This window comes from Lactuca sativa, chromosome 5 (assembly GCF_002870075.4).
Source record: "Lactuca sativa cultivar Salinas chromosome 5, Lsat_Salinas_v11, whole genome shotgun sequence".
Taxonomy (NCBI): domain Eukaryota; kingdom Viridiplantae; phylum Streptophyta; class Magnoliopsida; order Asterales; family Asteraceae; genus Lactuca; species Lactuca sativa.
In genome coordinates, this window is record NC_056627.2 from 273,987,949 (window position 1) to 274,012,179 (window position 24,231).

A 24,231-nucleotide genomic window follows, 5' to 3' on the forward strand; every position below is an offset into this window, starting at 1 on the left:
TATGTGCACCATAAGATGTTGTAGTATACAAAACCCAATAGAAATCTTCTCATTTTTCTCAAGTTTTTTTTCCCTTTCAGCTTCTTTTCAGAATTCACATTCTCCTCCTCTTCCCCCAAGCTTGTATTTTTCTGTCAGCTTCTTTTCAGTTCCTTTAGCAGAAATCATATCTTCCTTCGCCTCCCCAAGCTTATTTTGTTTCAACTCCTTTGCATCTTCAAATAGTTTTTTGACTAAAAATAAATCTTGCATAAAATCATCAGAAACTCACAATAGTCCTCAGAAAAAGGACTGATAGTACCCAAAAAATTAACAAAAAGATTATTGAAAATATGAACATCATTTATTTTAAAATTAACCATATCCCCATCAAATTCAACAGAAAGTGTACCAGCAAAAACATCAATTTATGTTTTAGCAGTTTTCAAAAAAGGCCTTCCCAAAATGATTGAGTTTTTTTTTTTTTTTTTTTTTTTTTTTTTTTTTTTTTTTTTTTTTTCAGATACATCCACAACGCCCATGTCTAGTATGTAAAAATCTACGAAAATTAATTCGTTCACTTGGACAAAAACATCCTCCAATACACCTTTTGGGTGCACTATTGAGTGATCAGCCAACTGAATGATGGTCCTAGTCATTTGTGAAGATCCCAAGTTTAATTTTTCAAAAACAGAAAGTGGGAGGATATTGACTTAAGCACCTAACTCTTGCATGACTTTTGAAAAAAATAAGGTTTCCTAACTTACAAGGAATCGAGAAATTCCCGGATCCTTGCAATTTAAGGGCAAACCTTTTTGCAAAATCACAGAAATGTTTTCACCAACTTTAATTGTTTCATTTATTTTCAGTTTTTTTTTTCTTAGAAACACATAATTTTTTTAAACATTTAGCATAACGAGTTATTTTACTTTCCAAAGGGGATTGTCGCTCCTTTTTATAGAATATTTTTGGCTATTATTTTTCCCCACAATCGATGTGGGATATGGGACTGGTGGTTGAATATCTCTTCTTTGCTTCTTCTTAGTTCACGTAACAGGTGGTTAAAGGTTTGAGCTTCGATTTTCAATGGTGGTTTTGAGTGGAGAATCCTTCGCACATCATCACCTTCTAAAGCTTCGAAGCACATGGAGAATGGTAGAAAGACATTGTCTTTATGGTGGGGAATCCTTTGCCGAGCCTTAATTCCCTCTAGTTCGTTCACTGGTTCAAGTAAGATCCGACCCTGTCACACGATTTGACCTACAAATGAGATATAAGCTAATTCGAAGTTATAAATTTGACCAAGCAAGTTAAGAAAGATCCGACTGCTGATTATAGATTCCTTTTCTGTTTAAAATTTATCTTGATTCATGTTGCAATCCATGTTCGTGATTTGTTGATACGTTATTTTGTTATTCCGAATTACTTACCGATTATTTTTTCTTGAAGAAATTAATTGAAAATCAAGTAAGTTAACTACTTGTTAACCGTTTGATTGATGCTTGGATATGGTCGATCCTGATAGCACCATCAAATTCACTTGATCTTCATCTTTGTCCATGTAAATTGTTTTTGTTCTGTTATGTTATTACTAAAATTGTTATTCGTCTTTAGGATGATCTATCTTTTACATCCATTCTGAAAACACTCCTAATAAGACAGTAGAAAAGGAGAAGAGTAAAGATGGGAAAGAGAAAGTAGAAACAAAAACACAAAGACAAGTGGAAACATTTTCTAGCATAAGTTGCAATGGTAATCTAGTTTGTACAGACCAGGGAAAAGCCGTCTCTTATGTATTCAAGAATTTGAATATGGTCAAAAGGAAACTCTTCTCTTTTGATTCATGGTTTATTGCACACAAGCAATTTGATGAAAATCCTCAAAGAGTTCATTGTTGTTCTTGGCTTAAGAACAGGGGTTGTTTGGACCTTCAACCATTTTCATGTTCCGTGCATTGCATCAAATCTCTTTTACATACTCTGTCTTCACCTCACCTTTGTTCAAAAAAAAAATAGCAATCCCAGCTTGGATTTGAGCTACTTCAAGAAACTAGATTACTCTTCAAAAGATCTAAATGGAAATATTTGATCTCAAAAGAAACTTATACATATCGGAAATCACATGCTTTCCATTTCCTCTAAGATGGTTTGGAGAATGGTATTACAGGACATATTTAGATGTAGGTGAATTTGGGTTTTGTGGATCTGTTGTAAGACTTATGAATTTAATAGATCGTCCAAGTATTTCGGTTTATATTTATAGGTATATGAGTGGGCCAGATAGGGTACCTCAAATAGTTCCTAAATCTATATGTATATTTGAAAGGTATGCTGGAGATATTGCTTGGAGACATATTGAAGCATTTATATTTTATATTTTATTTTTTAAGGTGTTAATTTGTTTTTAATGTAATGTGTTAATGTTATTAAACTTTTATCCTTATTTATTTATATTATTGTATTAAAGTTGGATTTATTAATTTTTGAACATTTTTATTAATAATTAATGGTCTCCGCTTAGCCGGTTAATCCCTTGACTCCAATCTAACGCCGAGCTATCGCCAAAAGTTTTTTACAACCTTGATACACACACACACTAGGTGTATACCTGCACAAATGGACGACGACAATTATTATTGTTTCAATGATTGGTTTTTTTAGAAAGTCTTATTTGATTATTTCAATGACTATAAATTTTCTTGCTGATATGTTAGAAAATTTGGTACCCAACCTTTGGGCAAACATAATACCCACGTTAAAAAAGAAAAAAATCATTGATGTTTCTTTCCTTCAATATTTTCGTTGATTATTTTTTACCATAATTAGTTTTTTTCATAGATGAAAGGTTTGTGCATAACATAATTATATATTAAGTTATCAAGAATGTAACTCTTAAATTTTAAGAAAAATTAAATATGCTTTATAATATATATATATATATATATATATATATATATATATATATATATATATATATATATATATATATATATATATATATATATATATATTCTATAATGAATTTTCTATCCACAACTTTATGTCATTATTCAACAATGAATAAATGAATAATCGCATGTTAAAACTAAAATTAGAATTTACTACAAAAATACACATACATAAATTTATAATAGAATAACAACCTTATAATGAATATATGATTAATCAAATGTTAATATTCATATTATAATTACTTCAACAATACATATATACAATATTCATTACAGAATAATAACATAAACATAGTGTTTTTACGTTCTCACACTATTTACTGTTTTTATTTGAACTTACTTCTATATATATATATATATATATATATATATATATATATATATATATATATATATATATATATATATATATATATATATATATATATATATATAATCGGTATTCATATGAATTTAGACTCATATATACACACATAAAATATTTTAGAGTTTTCGATTATTTCTGTATCCAGTTATATTTGGAAAGTATCACTATATCTAAGGTCCCCCAATCCCAATTGAATGAGCGATTCACGTGTTTACTAATTCCACTTCAACATAGTCTAACTATAATCCAAGCAAATCTGCACTCAAATAGATTGCTGCCTGAATCTGGACCACTTCTCCGATATCGATGGCATCTCCCATGTCTCAAAAAATATCGAAATTCATGACTACAAACTTGAAAATAATTCAATGACAAATAGTATTTAACAGCTGAAAATCTGACCGTAAGTTGGTCCTACTAATTTTGTTCACCTGAGATTAAATGTGTGGAGGACAAAAAATAGATTAAGAGCCTCATATAAATTGGCGTTGAAATCCATTTAGATACTCTTCCATATAATTTCTAGTTACATTCCTCGACCATTTGGATTATTAAAAATAAGTTACAGAATAAATAAAAAATATAAAAAAATGGCTGCATCAACTTCTATAGGTTTGTTTCTCTTTGTAGGATTTCTAGTCGCAAGAACCAAAGCAGGGCCAATCGATGTCAAAACTAAAGGTGCCAAGGGCGATGGCGTCGCCAATGATGCAGAAGTACGTACATAAACACATATACATACACGTTACGTTTTTTCTTTTTAATTTCTTCTTTTCATATGAATATTCATTTAAATTTGGATTGATCTGTTGTGGGCATGCATTATATATATATATATATGCAGGCGATTATGACTGCATGGAAAGAGGCTTGTGATTCCCCAAACCCATGTCAGGTGGTGATCCCACCGGGAACATATATGGTGTCTTCTCCACTTACATTATCAGGTCCATGCAAGAACCCTATTGAGATAAATGCAAATGGAGCCACCCTCAAAGCCCCATCGGATCCTACCGGCATAAAAGGACCAGGTTGGATCATGTTTAAAAATGTCGATAAGATGACTTTATCTGGAGGTATCTTCGATGGACAAGGCCAGGAGGCTTGGAAGACAAACAACGCTGCCAAAACCGGAAAGTGCGACTTACCATATGTACGTATATGTAGTAGATCCCTGATTATATATATGATATGATATGTCCTTGGATTAATTTGATTGATATTTGTTTTTCAATTAATTTGATCAGAACTTCAGATTCGATATGGTGAAGGCTTCGTTCATTAGAGGTATAACATCAATGAACAGCAAACACTTTCACATGAATTTTCTTGGGTGCGACGGAACAACCGTTGAGAAAGTGACGATTGAAGCACCGGCGGAGAGTCTGAACACAGACGGGATGCATATCGGGAGAACAAATGGTCTCAACATTACCGATTGCACTATAAAAACAGGCGATGATTGTGTCTCCATTGGTGATGGAAGCTCGAATATCCATATCGAGAAAATAAAATGTGGACCTGGACATGGCATCAGTATCGGAAGCCTGGGTAAGTACCCGGATGAAGCACCGATTGACGGAATCTTTATCAAGGGTTGCACGATGACCGGCACCGATAATGGTCTCCGGATCAAGACGTGGCCTGGTTCACCACCTGGAAAAGCAGTCAACATGCATTTCGATGATGTTCAAATGGAAAATGTCGGAAACCCTATATTAATCGATCAAGAATACTGCCCTTATGTCGGTTGTAAACCTGAGGTACGTTATTAATCCTTCAATTCAATTCCTTTCTACAAGACTTTTAGCTCTTCTGATCACATTTCATTTAATACTTTTCGTTCTTGCTCAGACCAACTCCTCAAAGGTGAAAATTGCAGACGTTTCGTTTAAAGGAATCAGGGGTACGTCTTCCACAAAAGCAGCGATTAGGCTACTGTGCAGCAAAGACATACCATGCGAGAAGGTGGAGTTGGCTGATATCGACTTGAAATACGAGGGAAAAGAAGGAGCAGGTGCCATCTCGGAGTGTAAAAACGTGAAACCAATGACCACCGGAAAAATCATCCCCGAGGCATGTGCAGCACCAGTAGAACCCTTTAAAGAAAAAGGTGGCGAAGCCGATAGCAGCAGTTAGCCGTTGATGATCGCTGCTCTGTTTCATCGTGTAATTAAGTAGTGGCGGTATGATTGTAATCGATTAATTACTAGATGACCAAATGCAGTTTGTGCGTGAATATTCGTGTATCGGTTATATCATTGTTGTTTTATATTATTTCTGGTCAGTGTATGTATACCGTCATTAGACAATCAAAAATGATAATTAAAAATTCAATTTTCATACGATTTGTTTGTTTGTTTGGCTTTTTATTTAAGTTATACTAAAATCTCTTTATTATTATTATTTTTTTGGAGAAAAGTGCACAATATTCCACGTGTCATATTTTATTATTATTATCCAAAATGGTTTCAAATTGTAAAAATGGTCATCCTGTGACTTCAAATTTCGGGTTAACGAACCCATAATTGATCAAATAAAGTCTTGGGTTTTAAGGGAATAAAGTTTTGACCATATTCGATGTTGAAAATGTCAAGTGATTTAAGTCCTTGAATTGTATTGTTTTTGAGCCAAAGGATAAAATGAGAAAAAAATGATATTTCGAATTTCTTACATGAATTAATAAATTTAGTGAAGTATGTTTTAAGTCAAAAGTAAATAGATAAAATTGTGAGGCTTGTCAATATACCTTTGTGTGCATATAAAGATCACTGAAAACAAAGTTGAAACGAAGAAGTTATGACTATTTGAATCTGTAATAAAACTAAGAAAAACCCGTCACCACGGCGTAGTGAGGAGTTCACCACAGAGTGGTGAGTTGTGCAACTCAAGCCTTTAAATTAGTGTTTGGTTCGTATTTAAACTCTTCAAACCCTTGTTTTAGGTTATTTTGCAGCTTCCATTGCATTAAGAACCCTTCTTTTTAGCAAACCCTAGCTTCCTTTTATAAATCAAGCTCCCCATCTATCTTCTTATCCATATTCTTGAGTTTTTATGGCTTTTGGGTGTTGTGTTTTTCAAAGACTTGGTTTTGAAGCTTTGTAAGTGAAGTGATCAACCTTCGTCTACCTTCTGGACCATTGTGAGTTACAAAGATCCTTGATGTATTGTGTTTCATCATTAGATCTATGGGTATAATGTGTTTTGGTCCATTTTAATGAATTTGGTCCCTTTTTACTTGTTCCATGGAGTTTGAAGAACTCCATGAGATTTGGTTTATGTTTAAATTTAAGATCTAGTGATTTGGTGGAGTAGAGAGTGTATGCAAGAACACTCTCCTTACTTCATGAATGAAGTGGATTTTGGACATTTCTTAGCTTAAGGTTTTAGATCTTGGAAATTTGTGGCCTTATTATGGATAAAGTTGAAAACTTTATCCATCTAATCATCATGATTGATTCAGATTTAGAAGTTGGAGGCTTGGACTTAATAGATTAAGTCGAGAAAGATATATCATTAGATTCTTTGAGACTTAAAGTTTAGATATTTATTGTTTAGACCATCCTAATGGAGAAAGTTGAAAACTTTATCCATTATGAATTATTAAGTACTAGATCTGAAAAGTTGGAAGCTTGGACTTAAGAGTTAAGAGCTTAATGGAATAATCTGTTGAGGACGTCTACCAAGGTGTGGTGGGGTGTTGGCCACTTCGTGGTACACCGCACGTAATGCCCAGATCTTGATGTATATTTTTCATAATTAAATTATCATTTTGAGGATTGCCACAACATGGTGGAGGCACCACCACGATGTGGTGAGGCAAGAAAGGTTCATGTGTCTCATTTAAGCCACCATGACATGCCAGTATTGGCCACAACGTGGTGGACGATTGATGTTAAAAACCTATTTTTCCGTGTTTTCTCCCTATTTAAAGGAATAAGGAGGCTAGGGTTTGCTCATCCCCAACCTCTACCAACCCCCTCAAACCCTAAAGAAAACCCTAATCACTTTCCTTAATTATTGAGCTAGTTTTGGTGTTCCTTGAAGCTAAAGAAGGAAGAAGGAAGCAAAGATCAAGCAAGCAAGTGTAACACTCCAATTCAGGTATTACTCTTTAGACCCTTAAGAAGGAAAAGATGGCATAAAAGGTCACTTAGTATGCGGGGCGTCCTCCAGGTGTACGCTTAGCGTACTAAGGATGCATGATCGCGGAAGGTGGCCGCGTACACATAGGTACGCGGGGCGTATGCGACAGAGGGCCAAAACCCTGATTCTCGGACTTTACACCTATTTAAACACAGTTAAGCCTCTTAGACCAAACCCTAGTCAGCCTCCATAGTCTTATTTCACCCTTCTACACCAGAGATACCCTGTGAGAGTGTTTTTGATCTTAAGGAGTGTATTTGGTGGCCATTTTAGTGTCCATTCAAGAAGAAGGAGATGCTAATCAACCTTGGAATGGCATTGGATTTCAAGAACCTGCATCTAGTTCACCCTGAAGAGCTTCTGGAGGTATAAAGCTTTGATCTTCCCATCTTATTCATTAGATCTAGCTAGGATTTTCTATTTTGTCGCTTTAGTTGGTTTTGGACCACCTCTTGAGAGTTTGAGCAACTCTAGAGCTTAAGGAGGATAGATCTGAAGTCCTTGGTGAATTCATAGCATAAAAATGGAGTCTTGATGGGTGTTTTGACCTCATACATGGATTAAGACTCTTGGAAAGGTCTTAATGGGTTGTTGGGAGCATAGGGGACATGCAAAGGCATAAAGTTGCCAAATTTATGCATTAGGATGTCTTAATGAGATTAAATCTAAGGTTTGGATGTTAGAATATCGAGTATTAAGCACTTAATGGAAAATGTGCTTAATCTGTTTGTACGTTGGGAGTAACTTAGAATATGCAGCGTGTACAACTCAGGGACTCAGTATGCTGCGTGCGACATCCCTATTTTCACGGCCAGAAAAGACCGGTTTTGTTTATGCTTTATAAAAACCAGAGTATCTCTTTTAATAAAAACGTTGCAGAATTTGTTCCCAGTAAAACATGATAAATAAGTTATCAAAGCATTTCCGAGGAAAAGTATTTTTATTAACATTTGGGATGTCATCGTCAATACAGAAACATAAGCATAAACAGAACTTTTATTCATTATCGCTAGTGATTTACATCTCCTTAATCTCTCAGTGTAATGTGACATCATAACAACACCTGTGATATAAATAAACTGAGTGGGTCGGGTTGTGAAACCTGGTGAGTACATAGCGTTTTCAACCCACAATAATATAATTATTATGTTTAAACAATTAAGCAATCAACCCAATTATCCATCCCCATTATCTTCTTTATTCTTAAGGATCTACCCTAAGAATCAACGATTTCTCGTTCACTCATTCCTAAGGATCATCCTATGGAATCGGCACAAAGTCCATCGTTGCCACAGTTTACACAACGGACACTAAGTCTGCATAGTCGCCAGGGTTTAGGCATTAAGTCTGCATGATCACCAAGGTTTAGGTATCAAGTATGCATGATCACCAGGGTTTAGGTATCAAGTCTGCATGATCACCAGGGTTTAGGCATCAAGTCTGCATGATCACCTAGGTTTAGGTATCAAGTCTGCATAATCACCAGGGTTTAGGCATCAAGTCTGCATGATCACCAAGGTTTAGAGTACACCGGGTGAACACATCATTCACAACACTTATAGGTTGCGAGCCTACTAGTGTTCCACTGGACTGTCTAGAATAGTCTGTGGTTGTCATCCATACTCTGATGAATGACGGGGCCATCGTTTGGGAAAAGGCTTCTCACATCGTCTACCCTTCACCCTCACCTCGTGGTCTATAACACCTCTCAACTCATCACCCAACTCATATTACATCTACCCATGTTGTACCCCAACATTATCGTAGATATAAAATACATAAACAGTTTAAATCATTTAAAACATGTATAAAATTGTTCATCCAGCATAGACATCAAGTATTCAGATAATATGCACACATAGCATGTAATTTATATAAAATACTTCATATCTATGTGTAAGATGAAAGTAACTATGCACTCACCTGATAAGGTGATGACTCGGTACTCGGACAACACTTCGTTACTATTAAAACAATTTCCCTCGGACAAAACAACGGGTTTCCTTGGAAACCGGGCTCTGCTGGAGCAGAGTTTTTGAGACGAAGGCTCTTCCTTTCGGAGTCGTTAGGTGCTCCGGGGCTTCTGCCTCGTGCTAGGGGGGTTCCCTAGGCTTTTTTTTGGGGGGGGGGGTTTAGGGCTTAGAGAGAGAGAGAGAGAGAGAGAGAGAGAGAGAGAGAGAGAGTATAGAGAGAGAAAGAAGTGGGGAAAGGTGTAAGAAAAAGAGGCAGCCTCGAGCCTTTATTTATAGGCCTCCAGGGGCGTCACCACGTCGAGGTGGCCCTCACCACGTCGTGGTGTTGCGTAGGCTCCAAGTTTTCACCTGGTGCTGACACGTGGCATCGCACATAGGGTGAAAATCAGCCGATTTTCAAAAATTCATAACTTTCGCATACGAACTCCGTTTTTGACGTTCTTTATATCCACGTGTGGGTAAAAATAAGATCTACAACTCTCATTTAGACTCCGTCGGCTAATTCTCGACCGATCTTAAATTTAATAGTAGGAGGAGATTATGTTGTTAAATGTCCGCGTAAAATTCATAACTTCTACATACAGAGTCCGTTTTCGTCTATGTTTTTACCGTTGAGTTCATATTAATGAGATCTTCAACTCTCATTAAGGTTGCGTAAGCCAAAAACCGCTCGAACTAAAATTCGAGTTTCGGGCTGTACACTGTTAAGCCGAATCTTAGAAAAATCATAACTTCTTCATACGAAGTCAGATTTGGGCGTTCTTTTTATGGATATTCTCGGTTTAATGTATACTACAACTTTGGTTTAGATCACTAAGGGTAAAAAGTCCTCCATCATAAATTCACTATTTACGTCTCCCGGTGTTGTGCCGGTTTTGTCGTAAAACTTCGACGGGCCATAACTTCTTTGTTATAACTCGGATTTCGGCGTTCTTTATATGTACGGAACCCTTGAGACATATTATACAAATTGAATAGCCCAGATCTACGGGTGTTACACTGTGCGTACCAGGGTGGTACGCAACGCGTACGCACATCAGATGGACTCGGACTTGTTTTGGGCTTGTAAGCCTTTGGGCCTTAATTAGTCATTGGGCCTGGTCACATTTTGAGTTAGTAGGCCAACTTATCTGTTTTGGGCCATGGTTCCTATGGTTGGGATTTATTGGGCCATGGGGCCCATTAATGATTTGGACATGGACTTTAGGGCCATTAGCAAAGGAAGACTTTTTGGCCATTGTAAAAAGGACTTGGGGATTGGGTCCTTTAATTTGGATTATGTCCGACTTTAACTTGGATTAATTGTTCAGCATGGGTGGTCACAGACCGTTAGGAGAGCAACTTTCAGATTTAGCAGATAGAGGTGAGTCTTCTCACCATACCAATGGGTCCAAGGCACCAAGGCCGACCCATTTTATGAAATATGGATTGTCGATTGATTAAGCGTTATGTTAGTATGACATTTGCATAGAAGACCCCAGGGGGTTCCTGTGGCAGTAGACTGAGACCACGTGGGGGTTCCCGTGGCATTTGGTATAAGACCTTGGAGGGTTTCCATGGCATCCTGGTATATTTGCATGTTTAGTTTGTATGATATTTTCTTGGTTGGGAAGACCATGTGTGGGTTCCCATGGTAGGAAGACCATGTGGGGGTTCCCATGGCAGGAAGACCATGTGGGGGGTTCCCATGACAGGTATTTAAGACCATGTTGGGGTTCCAGTGGCACTAGGTGTAAGACCCTGGAGGGTTTCCATGGCTTCCTTATATGTTGTATGCATGGCTTATGTGATATATGTAGCTTTTATAGCTAATACGATATGTGTTATGTGGATTGTGTGTGGGGTATACTCTGGGGGACTCACTAAGCATTAACTTACAGTTTGTGGATTTGTTTCAGGTACATCTGAGCCCAAGGGAAAGGGCAAAGCTTGATGGCGCAGTGTGCACTCTCTCTCCTGTGCTTTTATGGGACACTTTGATGATTTGAAATAAAATTGTATTTGTCATGAATTTTGAAAACAATTGTATATGGGATTTCATGGTTTGTGGAAAGTATTTTGGTTAATCAAAAAATGAAAATTTTCTTTTGAAAATTGGGTCATTACAGCAAGTCTCCATTCTTCACCTTAACACTCTTCTAGACCTTTGTAAGTGTCCAAGACTCGATTTTTATCATGCTAGGTTGCTGGATCTTGAGTTTTATCCCATTAACTTCTTGTTTTTTCTTGTTGGGATGGTGAGATCTCTTAAAGTTTGCAACTTTATGAATCACTGGGGCATTTGGTGTAATATGTGCCTTGGATCTGGAGTTTGGTTGGGCTTTCAATCCGTGTATGAGATTTAGGTTATAAACCCTCATTTTGACCTAATATGGCTTCAAGACATGCATTGGACATGCATGTCATAAAGCACTAACTTTTAGGTTAGTTTTGGTGCTAGAATCACTTCTAGAAAGGATAGACTTTAGATTTGATGGAATAAGTTCTTATTGGTTAAGATCATGCATTGTTAAACCTTTTCGGACTTAGGGATTTGGGTTTTGGACCTTTTGGGTGGTCCTAATGGATAAAGGTAGAAACTTTAATGTTCTAGACCATATTTTTGGACCAGATATGAGCTTTGGAGCTCTTAGAATCGAAGAAAACAGCTTAATGCATTAAGCTGTTGGAACCCCCCCAGCTACTATGACATGGTGGCTGAGATTTTCCCGATTGTTTGGTCGTATTCGGGCCACGACGTGGCCAAAGAAGATCACATCGTGGCGGTTGGTTGGATTCAACATTAACTGTTGACTTTGACCGTTGACCTTGAGGGTTGACTTTTGATTTGTGGATTTTTGTTCAACTATTAATTTCCTAATAGGTAGAATTGGGTTTTTCCTTGTGTGGTTATCTAGGTGGCGTTTAGCACCTGTTGTGGGATTTTGAGGGCGTGTTGACTTTTGAGCAGTTGTGCGAGGTGATTTTGCTCACTATACTGTAGGATACTAGGGATTGTATGTGCTTGTAGTCTTTGTGACTCCTGTTGTATGCATTGTATGCCTGTGTGCATGTTTGCTATATATATATATATATATATATATATATATGTGTGTGTGTGTGTGTGTATGTTTGTGTGTGTGTTTGTGGGGGTGAACTAGACTCGAGGGCGAAATAAACCTAGTACAACCTTATGCTGACATATGAGTTGAAATAGATTCGGGGGTGAAATAGACGCGAAGGTGAAATAGACCTGGTATAGCCTTGTGCGGACATATGAGTTGAAATAGACTTGAGGGTGAAATACGTAATATCCCGATGATAAGGTACTTTTAATTTAACCCTATAATTTAATTATGTTGCATTTTGGTCCCTAAGTTCAAGAAAGTGTGCAAAAGGAGCCCTAATGACATTTTCATAAATATGTCTTAGGGGAGTACGCTGGGCGTACTTTCCAGATTTGGAAACCCTGATTTTTAGGGTTTAGCTCGTACTTAAACACCCTTATGGCCTTATTTCCCCTCACCTCATCAGCCTCCATCCCTCTTTATACGTTTTGCAACCCTAGTTCACCTTGAGAATCTATTTTAAGCCTAAGAGTGTATGTTTTGTGCTTAGAAGAAGAAGAAAGAAAGCCAAGCTCATCTTGGAAGAGTGAAGCACTTTGGATCTGGGGTTTCTACATCATTTGCAACCTTTTTAAGGTATAAAGCTTGCAACTTTACCCCTTCATCATATAAATCTAGATTTGGATGTCTTAATGATGCTTTTTGGTCCCAAAATGTTAAATCTTGAGCATGGGTATGATTTTGGCTATGGAGTAACATATTTATATGTGGAATTCCAAAGGTCATGGATTAACCATAATCCATACCCATGGGTTTATGATCCATGGCTCATGTGGCCCAACTCTTTATGTATCCATACATAAACTAAGTCCAACATGGATCATAAGCCCAACATATAAATATAACTATTTTGCACAATTTGTCCCCATTGATTTAATTAGTCTCTTTTGATCACTAAATTAATTCCAAACTAATTCTTGATCAATACTAATTAAATCATATGATTTCATATTAATATATTAGAACTTATAATATATTAATAAACCATAAATAACCTCTTCCCAAAAGTCCATCCTAACAAATTGTCCTGATGATATGTAACCCAAATGGACCATGCTGCTCTCGGGTCAAGTACATACCAATTATAGTTATGTGCTTAGACACCTAATCTAACATATAGGAGATCTTCGGAGTGCCTTACCTGATTGACCTGATCCCTATCCCCATAAGGGATGTATGTGTGATAGTGGGTAAGGACTAGCTGAGCAGGTTTGGTGCCATGATTGATTGTGAAGGACAATGAGTGGTAGTTCAAACCCCAAGTGGAGGAGAACTGGTTATCTATGGAGAGGGCACCAAGGTTGATTTAGGGTTTTGTTTGGCAGCTAGGGCGCGATAGTATATTCGTCATAGATGTGCTGGTTTTTTGGCTTATGTGGTTGATACTCATGTTAGGGAGAAGACTTCAATTTCAGAGGTACCAGTTGGCAGGGAGTTTGCTGATGTTTTCCCGGAGGAGTTGCCCGGTGTGCCTCTTGAGGGGCAGGTTGAGTTCAGGATTGATCTCATGCTAGGTGCGACCCTGATTTCCAAGGTGCCATACCGCTTGGAACCACCTGAGATGCATGAGTTGTCATCTCAGCTTCAGGAGCTGCTAGGCAAACAGTTCATCAGACCGAGCAGTTCTCTGTAGGGAGCGCTGTTACTATTCGTTAAGAAGAATGATGTGTCGCATTAGATGTGTATTGATTAACGAGATTTGAACAAGTTAACGGTGAAGAGGATTGATGACCTCTTTGATCAGTTGTATTGTACATCATGGTTCTCCAAGATAGATCTGTGGTCTGGGTATCACTAGGTGAGAGTAAGAGAGGAGAACATGGAGAAAACCGTGTTTTGGACTCGTTATGGGCATTATGAGTTCGTGGTGATGTCGTTTGGGTTCACCAATGCGCCTGCTGTGTTTCTGGATATGATGAATCGAGTACGCAGGCCGATGATCTACCGATCTATCATTGTGTTTATTGATGATATCTTGGTGTGTTCCAAGACCAGAGAGCAGCATGAGGAGCACCTTTGAGAGTTTTGAGGCGAGAACGGCTTTACGCCAAGTTCTCAAAGTGTGAGTTTTGGTTACGAGAGGTTTAGTTCCTCGGGCACCTCATTAACCATGATGGGATTTTCGTCGATCAAGCTAAGATCGAGGTTGTGATGCAGCGGGAGGTTCCGAAATCTCCCTCATAGATCAGGAGTTTCTTGGTTTTGGCTGGGTACTATCAGAGATTTATTTAGGACTTCTCCCAGATTGCGGTACCCCTCACTCGTCTGATGAGGAAGGGGTGTATTTCTGATAGGGCCCTAAGCAGCAGTCGACATTTGAGACACTCCGACAGAGGTTATCTGAGGCCCCAATTTTGACCCTCCCGGAAGGGGGGCGATGATTTTGTGGTATTTTGTGATGAATCTATCACCGGTTTGGGGGCGGTCCTCATGCAGAGAGGACGAGTGGTTGCTTATGCTTCGCGGCAGCTGAAGCCGCATAAGACACGATTGTTAGATATAGTGTCTAAGTCCATAACTATATTTGGTATGTACTTGACCCGACCCGACATGGTCCATTTGGGTTGCACTTCACCCGAACAATTTATGGATAATCTTTTGAGAATAGTATAAGTTATGATTTATTAATATATTATAAGTTCTAATATATTAATATAAAATCATATTATTTAATTAGTGTTGATCTATAATTAATTTAGAATTAATTTAGAGATCAAAGTATGACTAATTAAATATAAGCTCTTGTATTTATATAGTGTGAGCTAATGCTTATTTGGAATGGGCTAGACTTGCATGGAAAGTCCATGGATACTCCATGGAGCTTTAACCCATGGATCTCATGGAAATGAAAAGACATGGGTATTATGGTTTACATGGATGTAACCCTAATCCACCACACTATATAAAGGATGCTTTAGTTCTTGAAATCACACTAGTTGTTGTGAGTATACTAAGAGGGCCGATTTCAAGAAGGTTGTTACTATTCTCTCAAAGTTCCAAAGTTTGTGGTGATTTGTGATTTCCATTTGAGGCATCCACACAATTGGTGTTAGGCTCTAAAACTCCAAGCAATCAACTACAACTACAAGGTAAGTAATTCTACTAGCTTTATTTGGTTCAAGTTCCCCATGCCATGCTAGATAGGATAAGAACCTTGGAAAAATAATTATTTGCATGTATCTTAGTCAAACATAGATCCAAGGTTTCTAGGGTTGCATGTACAGCATAGGAGTGTTAGAATGCTCAAAACCCATCAGTGGTATCAGAGCCTAGGCTTGTTTACTTGATACTTGATGCAAATAGCTTAAAAATCGAAATTTTTTTGTTCACTGCCGTATGAACTCGCCGAGTCCATTGGGGGGACTCGACGAGTCCATGAAGAAATGCATGCTACTCGTCGAGTCTGTTCATGCACTCGACGAGTAGAGGCTGCAATGTCCAATTTTTCGAGTTTTGCTGCTAGAAATGGACTAGAAACATTACCCTAAACTGTTTTGGTGTTATAAAACTTGTTTTAGATGGTGTAATGTTTATGCTAATCCATTTACAATGGCTATTATCAAAAATTACAAGTTTTATGAGTAATTTATGATTCTTGGAATGTTCATATTCATGTTCTTGGACTTATGAAGATTAGATGATCATAGGAATTGTTTGTAACCTACTTGGTAGTTTAATTCTTGATCATTATGTGTTTTAATGGAGTCCATAACTTGTCCTCAAGTTATGGAAATCCAAAGGTCACACTTTAATAAAAATCATTAAAAGAACACAAGAGTTAGAAAAATGAAGAGTCTTCATTTTTAATATTCAATTAAATTCATAAGTTATAAGAAATGAAAAGTTTTGAAAGTTTACAAAACTTTCCCTCAAGTTTTGGAACAAGTAAAGTCATGATTATAACTTTAGTTCCAACCTTTAGAATTTTAAAAGTTAAAATTCAACCCTTATACTTTATAATATTACAAGTTAATTATATATATATATATATATATATATATATATATATATATATATATATATATGTATAAGATCAAGTCGTCTTACCGGTAGTACGCCTCATTCACGAAGTCGGTCTATAAGGGGGTATAAGGTTGTTGCCTATAAAATGGCAACTTAATGGGTGTCCACTCTCACCCACCGCTTCCTTGATCGGTGGAGGGTCGTTAGCCGAACGGGTAGGACAAGGACTTATAAATTCTCATTAAAAGTATAATGATAATACTAATGTAACTAAACCTTATTAAATTCCCAATCTTAGTTACTTTAGGAAAATGTGAATAAGGTGTTAATCCATGAAATTACACTTTACACTTTGTTTAAGTCGTTAGTGGAGCGTGTGTGGTTAACCGGCACACTAACTTGAACTTAAAAAGGTAGGTAAAGGGTGACTTAATGTTTATCATAGTATCGATGGAGCGTGTGTGGTTAACCGGCACATCGATTGATGGGTAATACATTAAGGGTACCAAGTGATTTGCATGGTTACTTCACACCTTGTTTTGTGATCCTCGGCATCCCAGTCACAAAACTTGAAGGGCACACTCGAGATTGAAACATGACATTGAAGAAAGTTCAATGAATCTCAAAGAATCTAGGAGTTTCTAAACCAATTAAAACCTAATTAAATATTTCGTTTTTCATGGTGGAAATTGGTGAATCGTCATTCACCTACCTTCAAATATCTTATAGCTTAGATTACAACATCCCTCTTCTAAGTTATAAAATATTGTGTTGGGTCCTAGACTTAATATTACATTTGGGTGTTTTATTAAGGACTATCTCTATATCTAATCTAATCTATTCCCTCTTCTTTTCAGATGTCTTCCAATAACAATACTTCTAGCTCAAACCCTACTAGCTCCTTCTCTCTCATGAATCTTTGTGGGAGAGTCATCTTTGATGGGTCCAACTTTACAGATTGGATCAGAAACATCAGGAGGGTCACTCGGTATGAGAACAAATAATATGTTCTCGACAAGGAGCTGAAGGTACCCGAGCCAACTGCTACTCCTGAAGAGCTTGCTAAATATGAGGTACATGAAAGAGATGCTACAAAGGTAGCATGCATCATGATGACCACTGATGTGTGCAAACTCAGTTAGTTTTAAACCTACTTTTAATTATCAAATAACACACAAAAGGCAGTGAACCTATCAATTGTGGTATAGTAAATAAGCAGGGTATCAATCACAGGGAACGGCAAATTAAAATTAAAAACTAATTTTATCTAAGTTAATTAATAAGTAGGGATTTTCTCTAGTTTTACAAGACTAGAAACTTACTAACTATTACTAATTTAAGAACTAGAAAATAAAGACTTAACTAGATTCAATAATTGGAAAGGAACTTCTGTTTAGTTCAACTTGGTTGACTCTATGGTTGATTTCAAGGTAATGGTGCAATGGATTAATTCTTTCGTTGGTTACCGATTCAAGTGATTAGATTCGTATTCACTACCCTAATCCTTAGCAAATAAACTAACTTAAACAGTGGCCAATTGTCTAATTTAATTAAATTCACTAGATTAATTATTCGGGTTAAGTTAGACTTGCAATAGTTAACTAATTTATTCTTTTAATTAACTTCTTGTTTGATGGTTGTCTTACAAGCTTGCACATGGATTTACTCAATTTTCTTATTAATTCTAGTTTCATATTCATTAATCCTTGACATATGGTATAGTGATCACATAGCATATGAGGTTAATAATCAATAGATGTTCATGCTAATCAATTATCTTCCTATTAACAGAAAATTAATTATTATTCACACATAAGGTTCTTTAGCAAGCTAAAATAACAAAAATTCACCAACTTAGAATTAATCCTACCAATCAATCAAACCATATTGTCAACTTTGTATCCCCAAAAAGAAGTCTAAAGGTTTTAGCTCATAATTGAAGTAAATAACAACAAACAAACAAAGTCAAATTGCTTAACCATAATGATAAAACAAAAGAATAAGTGGAATGATGAAATTTTGCCTCAATTACTCTCCGGGATTGAATTCTAGCTTCTTTCGTCGTCTTCTAGGGTTTCTCTAGCTTCTCAATCGCAGCAAAACACTTCTGAATCGTCCCAGAACTCTCCTCTATCGATCTGAGGAATTATCTTTATATATACGAAACGACTCGCCGAGTCAGGTGGTGACTCGTCGAGTCCCTCTCACATTCCCCGTATTGTGATAACTCCCTGGGATCCCGAGTCATTATCTTCTCGATTCTTCGATTGGACTCGCCGAGTCAGTGCCATTTTTAGTGTTTTTCTTCTTTATTTCATCCTCGATCTTCTAATTGTTTCTCCCGCTTCCTTTCGCTTCCGAGCTTCATCTTTGGACTGAAAATATAATTTAAACACTTTTAAGTACCTTTTGTCCATAAAATGTAATAATTTAGCTAATAAATGAATAATAATGTATACTTAATATGAACCAATTATGCACATATCAAAATACCCCACACTTGTCTTTTGCTTGCCCCCAAGCAAAACCAAATTTTAAACATATTAGAATCACATATGATAACTCCAATCTAACCCAACCATTATGCCGAGACCGCAACACATGCATTTGTGTCTAAAATTTTTCCTAAAGACCTCCCATACTCCAAATACTCACAATCCTCATAAACACTTGCCCAATCATCCCGAACTATGCTCATTTTATGCAACCCTCCGAATCCATCCTCAGAAAACCTCTTACCCTCAAGGTGTTTTTAATTGAGCAACCCAAGCATACATAATCTAGAATTACAACTTTTCGATACCACTATGGAGCTCTTTTGGAATTCTTCACTTCCTTTAATAATTTGATCTTTGATCTCTTTGAATTCACCACCTTTATTGTTTGATTTTTGGTATCTTCAACTTTTTGAATCTTCAGAATTTTGATCTTTTGATCTTCACTTTGATTGCTCCAAAATTCTTACAACTTCTCTTGTAATTCTCTTTTTTTTACATGTACTTCTCTTTTTTCACTCAAATCCTACATGCTTAAGCAGGGGCGCTCAATGTCAACCTTTATTGGCTAACGATAACAATCTTCCTGGATACATTTCAGGTTTAGGCTGCTAAACATATTGCATCCCTTGGGCTGAGCGGGGTCGTGTTTTTGTCCCATGAATTCATTGGAATAAGGAAGCCACAAATGCACTAGAACGTATATAGGCTCGACTAAACATTTGAGTTTTCATGCAATTATCAACACAATTCTAACATGGAATCCTAATTTTACTTTTACCAAAATTTTCTAAATTAAATCCTAAGTAATATTTTTGGTATGCAAATTTTTTTTTTTAAAATTAACCTAAGTTAAGATTCTAAGTTTTCTATTTATGTGACCAACCCCTTACCCCACACTTATTTTATGCAATGCCCTCATTGCATATTATACATGATAAAAACATAAAAAGAAAATAAAGAGGGAATTGGAACAAACTCCCCTGGGATAGCAGTCGATAGATTGATCACTTCCTTTTCAGCTCCAATTCAATTGACTTTAGACATGGGAACAGCTCATCCATGCCTTGGGTGTCAAAATCTCGTGTGGGTAGCTCCAAATACGCGGAAAACAGTATAAGATCTTCAAAAATTAATATGGAAAGAATAGATAGTCAAGTGGTACTCTAATCAACATCAAATTCGCAGCCCCTTCGACATGAAACCAAACGACTCGTCAAGTATATACCATACTCGTCGAGTTACTTCGGGAAATCTTCGGATTTTTGAGAATTAAGGGCGACTCGTCGAGTCAGCTTAATGCACTCGACGAGTTGGTCATTAAATGAACATAATAGCATTCTGCATCTGATCCAGCTTCCAATAAACTCTCTATACTTTCTATTCACTTCCAGACTCCCTTGCCAACATCTCTAAGGACCGGACTCAATACTTTAACTCTAACGCTCCTCTTTCTTGACTCTCTTTCTCACTTTGATTCTATGATTCTAAACCCTTTTGAAGCTAGCACTCCTAATTCAATTCTGAAAAATTGTCAAAGCATCAAACATCAAATAAACATCAAAAGCAAGTTTTAAAAACATTAAACAACCAAATAAAAACAAACACAAAAATAAAAAGATGGAAAATTGTTCAATAAAAATGCAAAGAACTCAATCCTCCTCATCATCATGATCATCTAGCCCTGCTCCACTTCCTCCCGCACCACTTCTTCTTGCAGTTATCACCTCTTCCCATGATGGAATATATAGAAAGTTACCACCATCGATGTGCGTAATGTTAAAGTGGTCGAAAAGTCGGATATGTGATTGGTTACTAAAATTCAAGCTCCGCGCCATTTGGTCTTGTAGCCGCCTCATCTCCACATTGTACCAATCCATTGGCACTTCGTCGTTGTCAACCGGAATCACCTGCGACTCTTCCTCCACATCCCGCTCTCTCCTCGAACGAACCCTCCTCCCCGATGCTTCGGGACCAACAACCGGATCATCATTCGGAATGGCATAATGGCCACCGCCATAGTCTTCAATAATCCTCGCTCTCTGGAAAAGAATTGGATTGAATGGAGGTGTAGGGATCATCGTCATGAAGTTCCATGCACCGCGGTTCATCAACCCGAATGAGTTGGCTAACCGGGTGACAAACATCCCACCATTGATTCGAGAAGTTTTGCGATCCTTGACCGCACCCTCCGAGGGATATGAAGCTAGACACCAAGGAATATTGCAAAAAACGTCGGGTGTAATAATGCTCCATAAATAGAAGACATCAAGGTTAGAAAACTTGTCATCATCTTTCCTTTGGTTGATGGTGGATGAAATGAGACGATGAATGAGGCGGTGTGTTGGGGATCGAATGCTCCCTTCTTGTGCCGACTTCGGAATATAGACCTTGTTACCAATTGTATTCCACCAGCCCGTGCTCGTAACTCCTTCGGGAAACATCATATGGGTTTGTGCCAAAAAGGCCCGAAAGATGGGTGTTGAGACCAATGGCTGATCATAAACCCCAAATCGACAGGCAAGATCCACCACAGAGCATTGATGAAATTCTCCCCCAAGGCAGAAACTAAAGCTTGACGGGTGATAAGCATCCACTCCTCCGGTGAAAGATACCGTGGAGAAGAACTCCAAACACAACTCCAAATAAACCGGCTCTTGAATACGGAAGACCCGGCTCCACCCGTCGCAAATCATTGTTTCGCCTTCATGGTGAAACTCCTTTAAAAGATAAGGAGCTAACTCCTCCTCATAGCGTACACTTTGCAACCAATCCCAATCTATCTGGTTGGGCACGTAGATCTCTTTCTTCTTTATGTCAGCCAACTTCTTCTTCCACTTCCGCAATGTTGAAGCGGACTCGATTTGTGGGAAATTCAACCAAGGAAAGTCCCCTTGGTGGCCACTGGAACTTTGCCCCCTTCTGAACATGATTTTTGCAAAACAAAGACACAAAACCCGAAAACACATAATATAATTAAAAAAAAGTCTCGCATATGTTTCCCGACTCGACTCGTCGAGTCCATGTGCGACTCGGCGAGTCGCACGAACTGCACGAGTCAGTCGGCGGGTCGATGGAAATTGGACCATGGAACCTGGAAATTACGTCAAGGGTTTTGTCTAGGCACATATTATTAAGGTATTAAGGCCAGAATAAGCATTCAAAACAACATAATTCATGAAAAATCAAAACCCTAGAAATTTACTACTTTTCAAAAACGGGTTTTTTTCATGCAATTTCTATCATAGATAGCCTTATAATCATGTTCTTAACAGAAAACAAGAAGAAATTCATTACCTTTTGAGATGGTACTTGAAAATTTTGAAGAAAAATGGAAGAACACTTGAATGCTTGAGAGAGAGTTGAGAGAGAGGCGCACGGCGAGTGTGTGTGTGAAAAGAAACTGATTCATTAGGGTTAAAACCCTAGTTACCGGTTGTAAAAGTAATTTCAATATTTTTTTTTCTGTAAATAATACCGACTCGGCGAGTCTGGTCGCGATGTCAATTTTTTTTTTCTGAAATCCATATAGACTCGTCGAGTCATTTGCAAAAATTCATAAAAAATTTTCATTTATCTAAAAAATCATTTCACCCCACACTTAGCCCGTGCACACTCTCAAGCAGACATATCCGACGAATTGGAGAATTAACAATCTAAACACGAAGGAAAAATTTCAAACAAAACTAAAAAGTAAAAGAAAGCAAACTCTAAATAACGGGTTGCCTCCCACCAAACGCTTATTTTTAAGGAGTCGTTAGCTGGACTCTTTCCCGTCTACGTCTCGTTATCTTCTAGCATCGGGAATGCACGCCTAGTCTTTTGTGGTTTGTACTTTGTTTTGTAAGCGTGAATCTTCTTCTTGTAAGCCCTTTTCCATGCATCTCTTTTCTTTTTCACAGCATCATCCTTAGCTGCTTGGGCTTCCCTTTTCCTCTTTTTCTTCTTTACCCCATTCTTTTTCACCTTCTCTTGCACCTCCTTCTCTTTAAATTTAATTACTTCATATTTCGTGATGGTTTGTGCTTTAGGTTTAGTAGTGAATGGTTGATCAGCTTCCACCCTCCTTTCCTTTGTCTCTTCATCCTTTCCTGTGCTCAACCCATCTTCAAACGGAATTGTATCAAGACATGCTACATCGGCGTTTTGAACTTTCATTCCCATTCCTCCTTCTACTGTTTGTTCTTCTAAAGAATCATGAATAATATCTAAATCCAAGGTATGTGAAGAACTAGTAACAAACAGATCTAAGTCGGCCAAGTCTTTGTCAAATTCGACTGGACTCATCGAGTCCATTAAAGTGACTCGGCGAGTCTGATCGGGTTCCATCAATTCTTGGGTGTTTTCTGAGTTGGCTCCTTCCAGTAGCTTTTCTAACTCCTCCAAGTCCTTGTTAACATCTCCATCTTCTTCAGAGTGTATCAAAAACTTGCTTGGATCTTCTTTTAGCAAAAGTTCAAGCTCTTTTTGTAATATCTCATCATCCAATTGGATAAATGAGATTTCTTCATTCTTTTCCTCTTCTTGCTTGGCTTCTGGAATAGCTTTAAACATTGCAGACTCATCACCCACCCTTAATGTCAATTTAGACTCACATATATCAATTAAAGCACACGCGGTGTTCAAGAATGATCTCCCCAAAATAATTGGAATTTCGGGGTCTTCTTCCATATCAACTACCACGAAGTCTACTGGAAAAATAAACTTGTCAACTTTTATAAGGAGATCCTCACAAACGCCTTGTGGATGAATTATCGTCTTGTCCGCCAAATGGATCTTCATATTCACCGACCTTGGTTCTGGTAATTTCAACTTCTTAAAGAATGAAAAAGGCATCAGATTGATGCTTGCCCCCGAATCAGCTAATGCTCGGGTGAAAACTTCATTACCAAATTGGCACGGAATCACAATATTTCCCGGATCACCCTTCTTTTCAGGTAGCTCACTCATCAATATTTCCGCGACTTCAGCCAAATCTTTCCTAGCAGCAAAAAGGCCCTTAAGCAAGTTGAAGTACTTAGGTGTTTGGAGCATTGTTTCCACAAATGGCACATTACCTTGTAAAGCATTAACATGCTTCATGAAGGTTCTGTATGCTTCTACTTTTTCTGCAGGCATGGATTTGATTGGGTATGGCAGAGGAGGATTATAAGGCTTCAAAGAACTGATAGTTTTATCATTTACGCATGGACTCGTCGAGTCCAATGGAGTGACTCGGCGAGTCGGATCGGGTTTTGCTGGGTCCGATTCT

General features: G+C 37.4%; 1 protein-coding gene across 1 annotated transcript; it reads left to right on the plus strand.

Moving 5' to 3' along the window:
* The first annotated feature begins 3,397 nt into the window (after positions 1-3,397).
* LOC111918705 (exopolygalacturonase) lies at positions 3,398-5,632 on the plus strand. The gene is made up of 4 exons (XM_023914341.3): positions 3,398-4,012; positions 4,141-4,449; positions 4,544-5,059; positions 5,151-5,632. The coding sequence occupies exons 1-4, from the start codon at positions 3,887-3,889 to the stop codon at positions 5,433-5,435; spliced, it is 1,236 nt and encodes a 411-aa protein (XP_023770109.1). The 5' UTR covers positions 3,398-3,886; the 3' UTR covers positions 5,436-5,632.
* Positions 5,633-24,231: the final 18,599 nt, after the last annotated feature.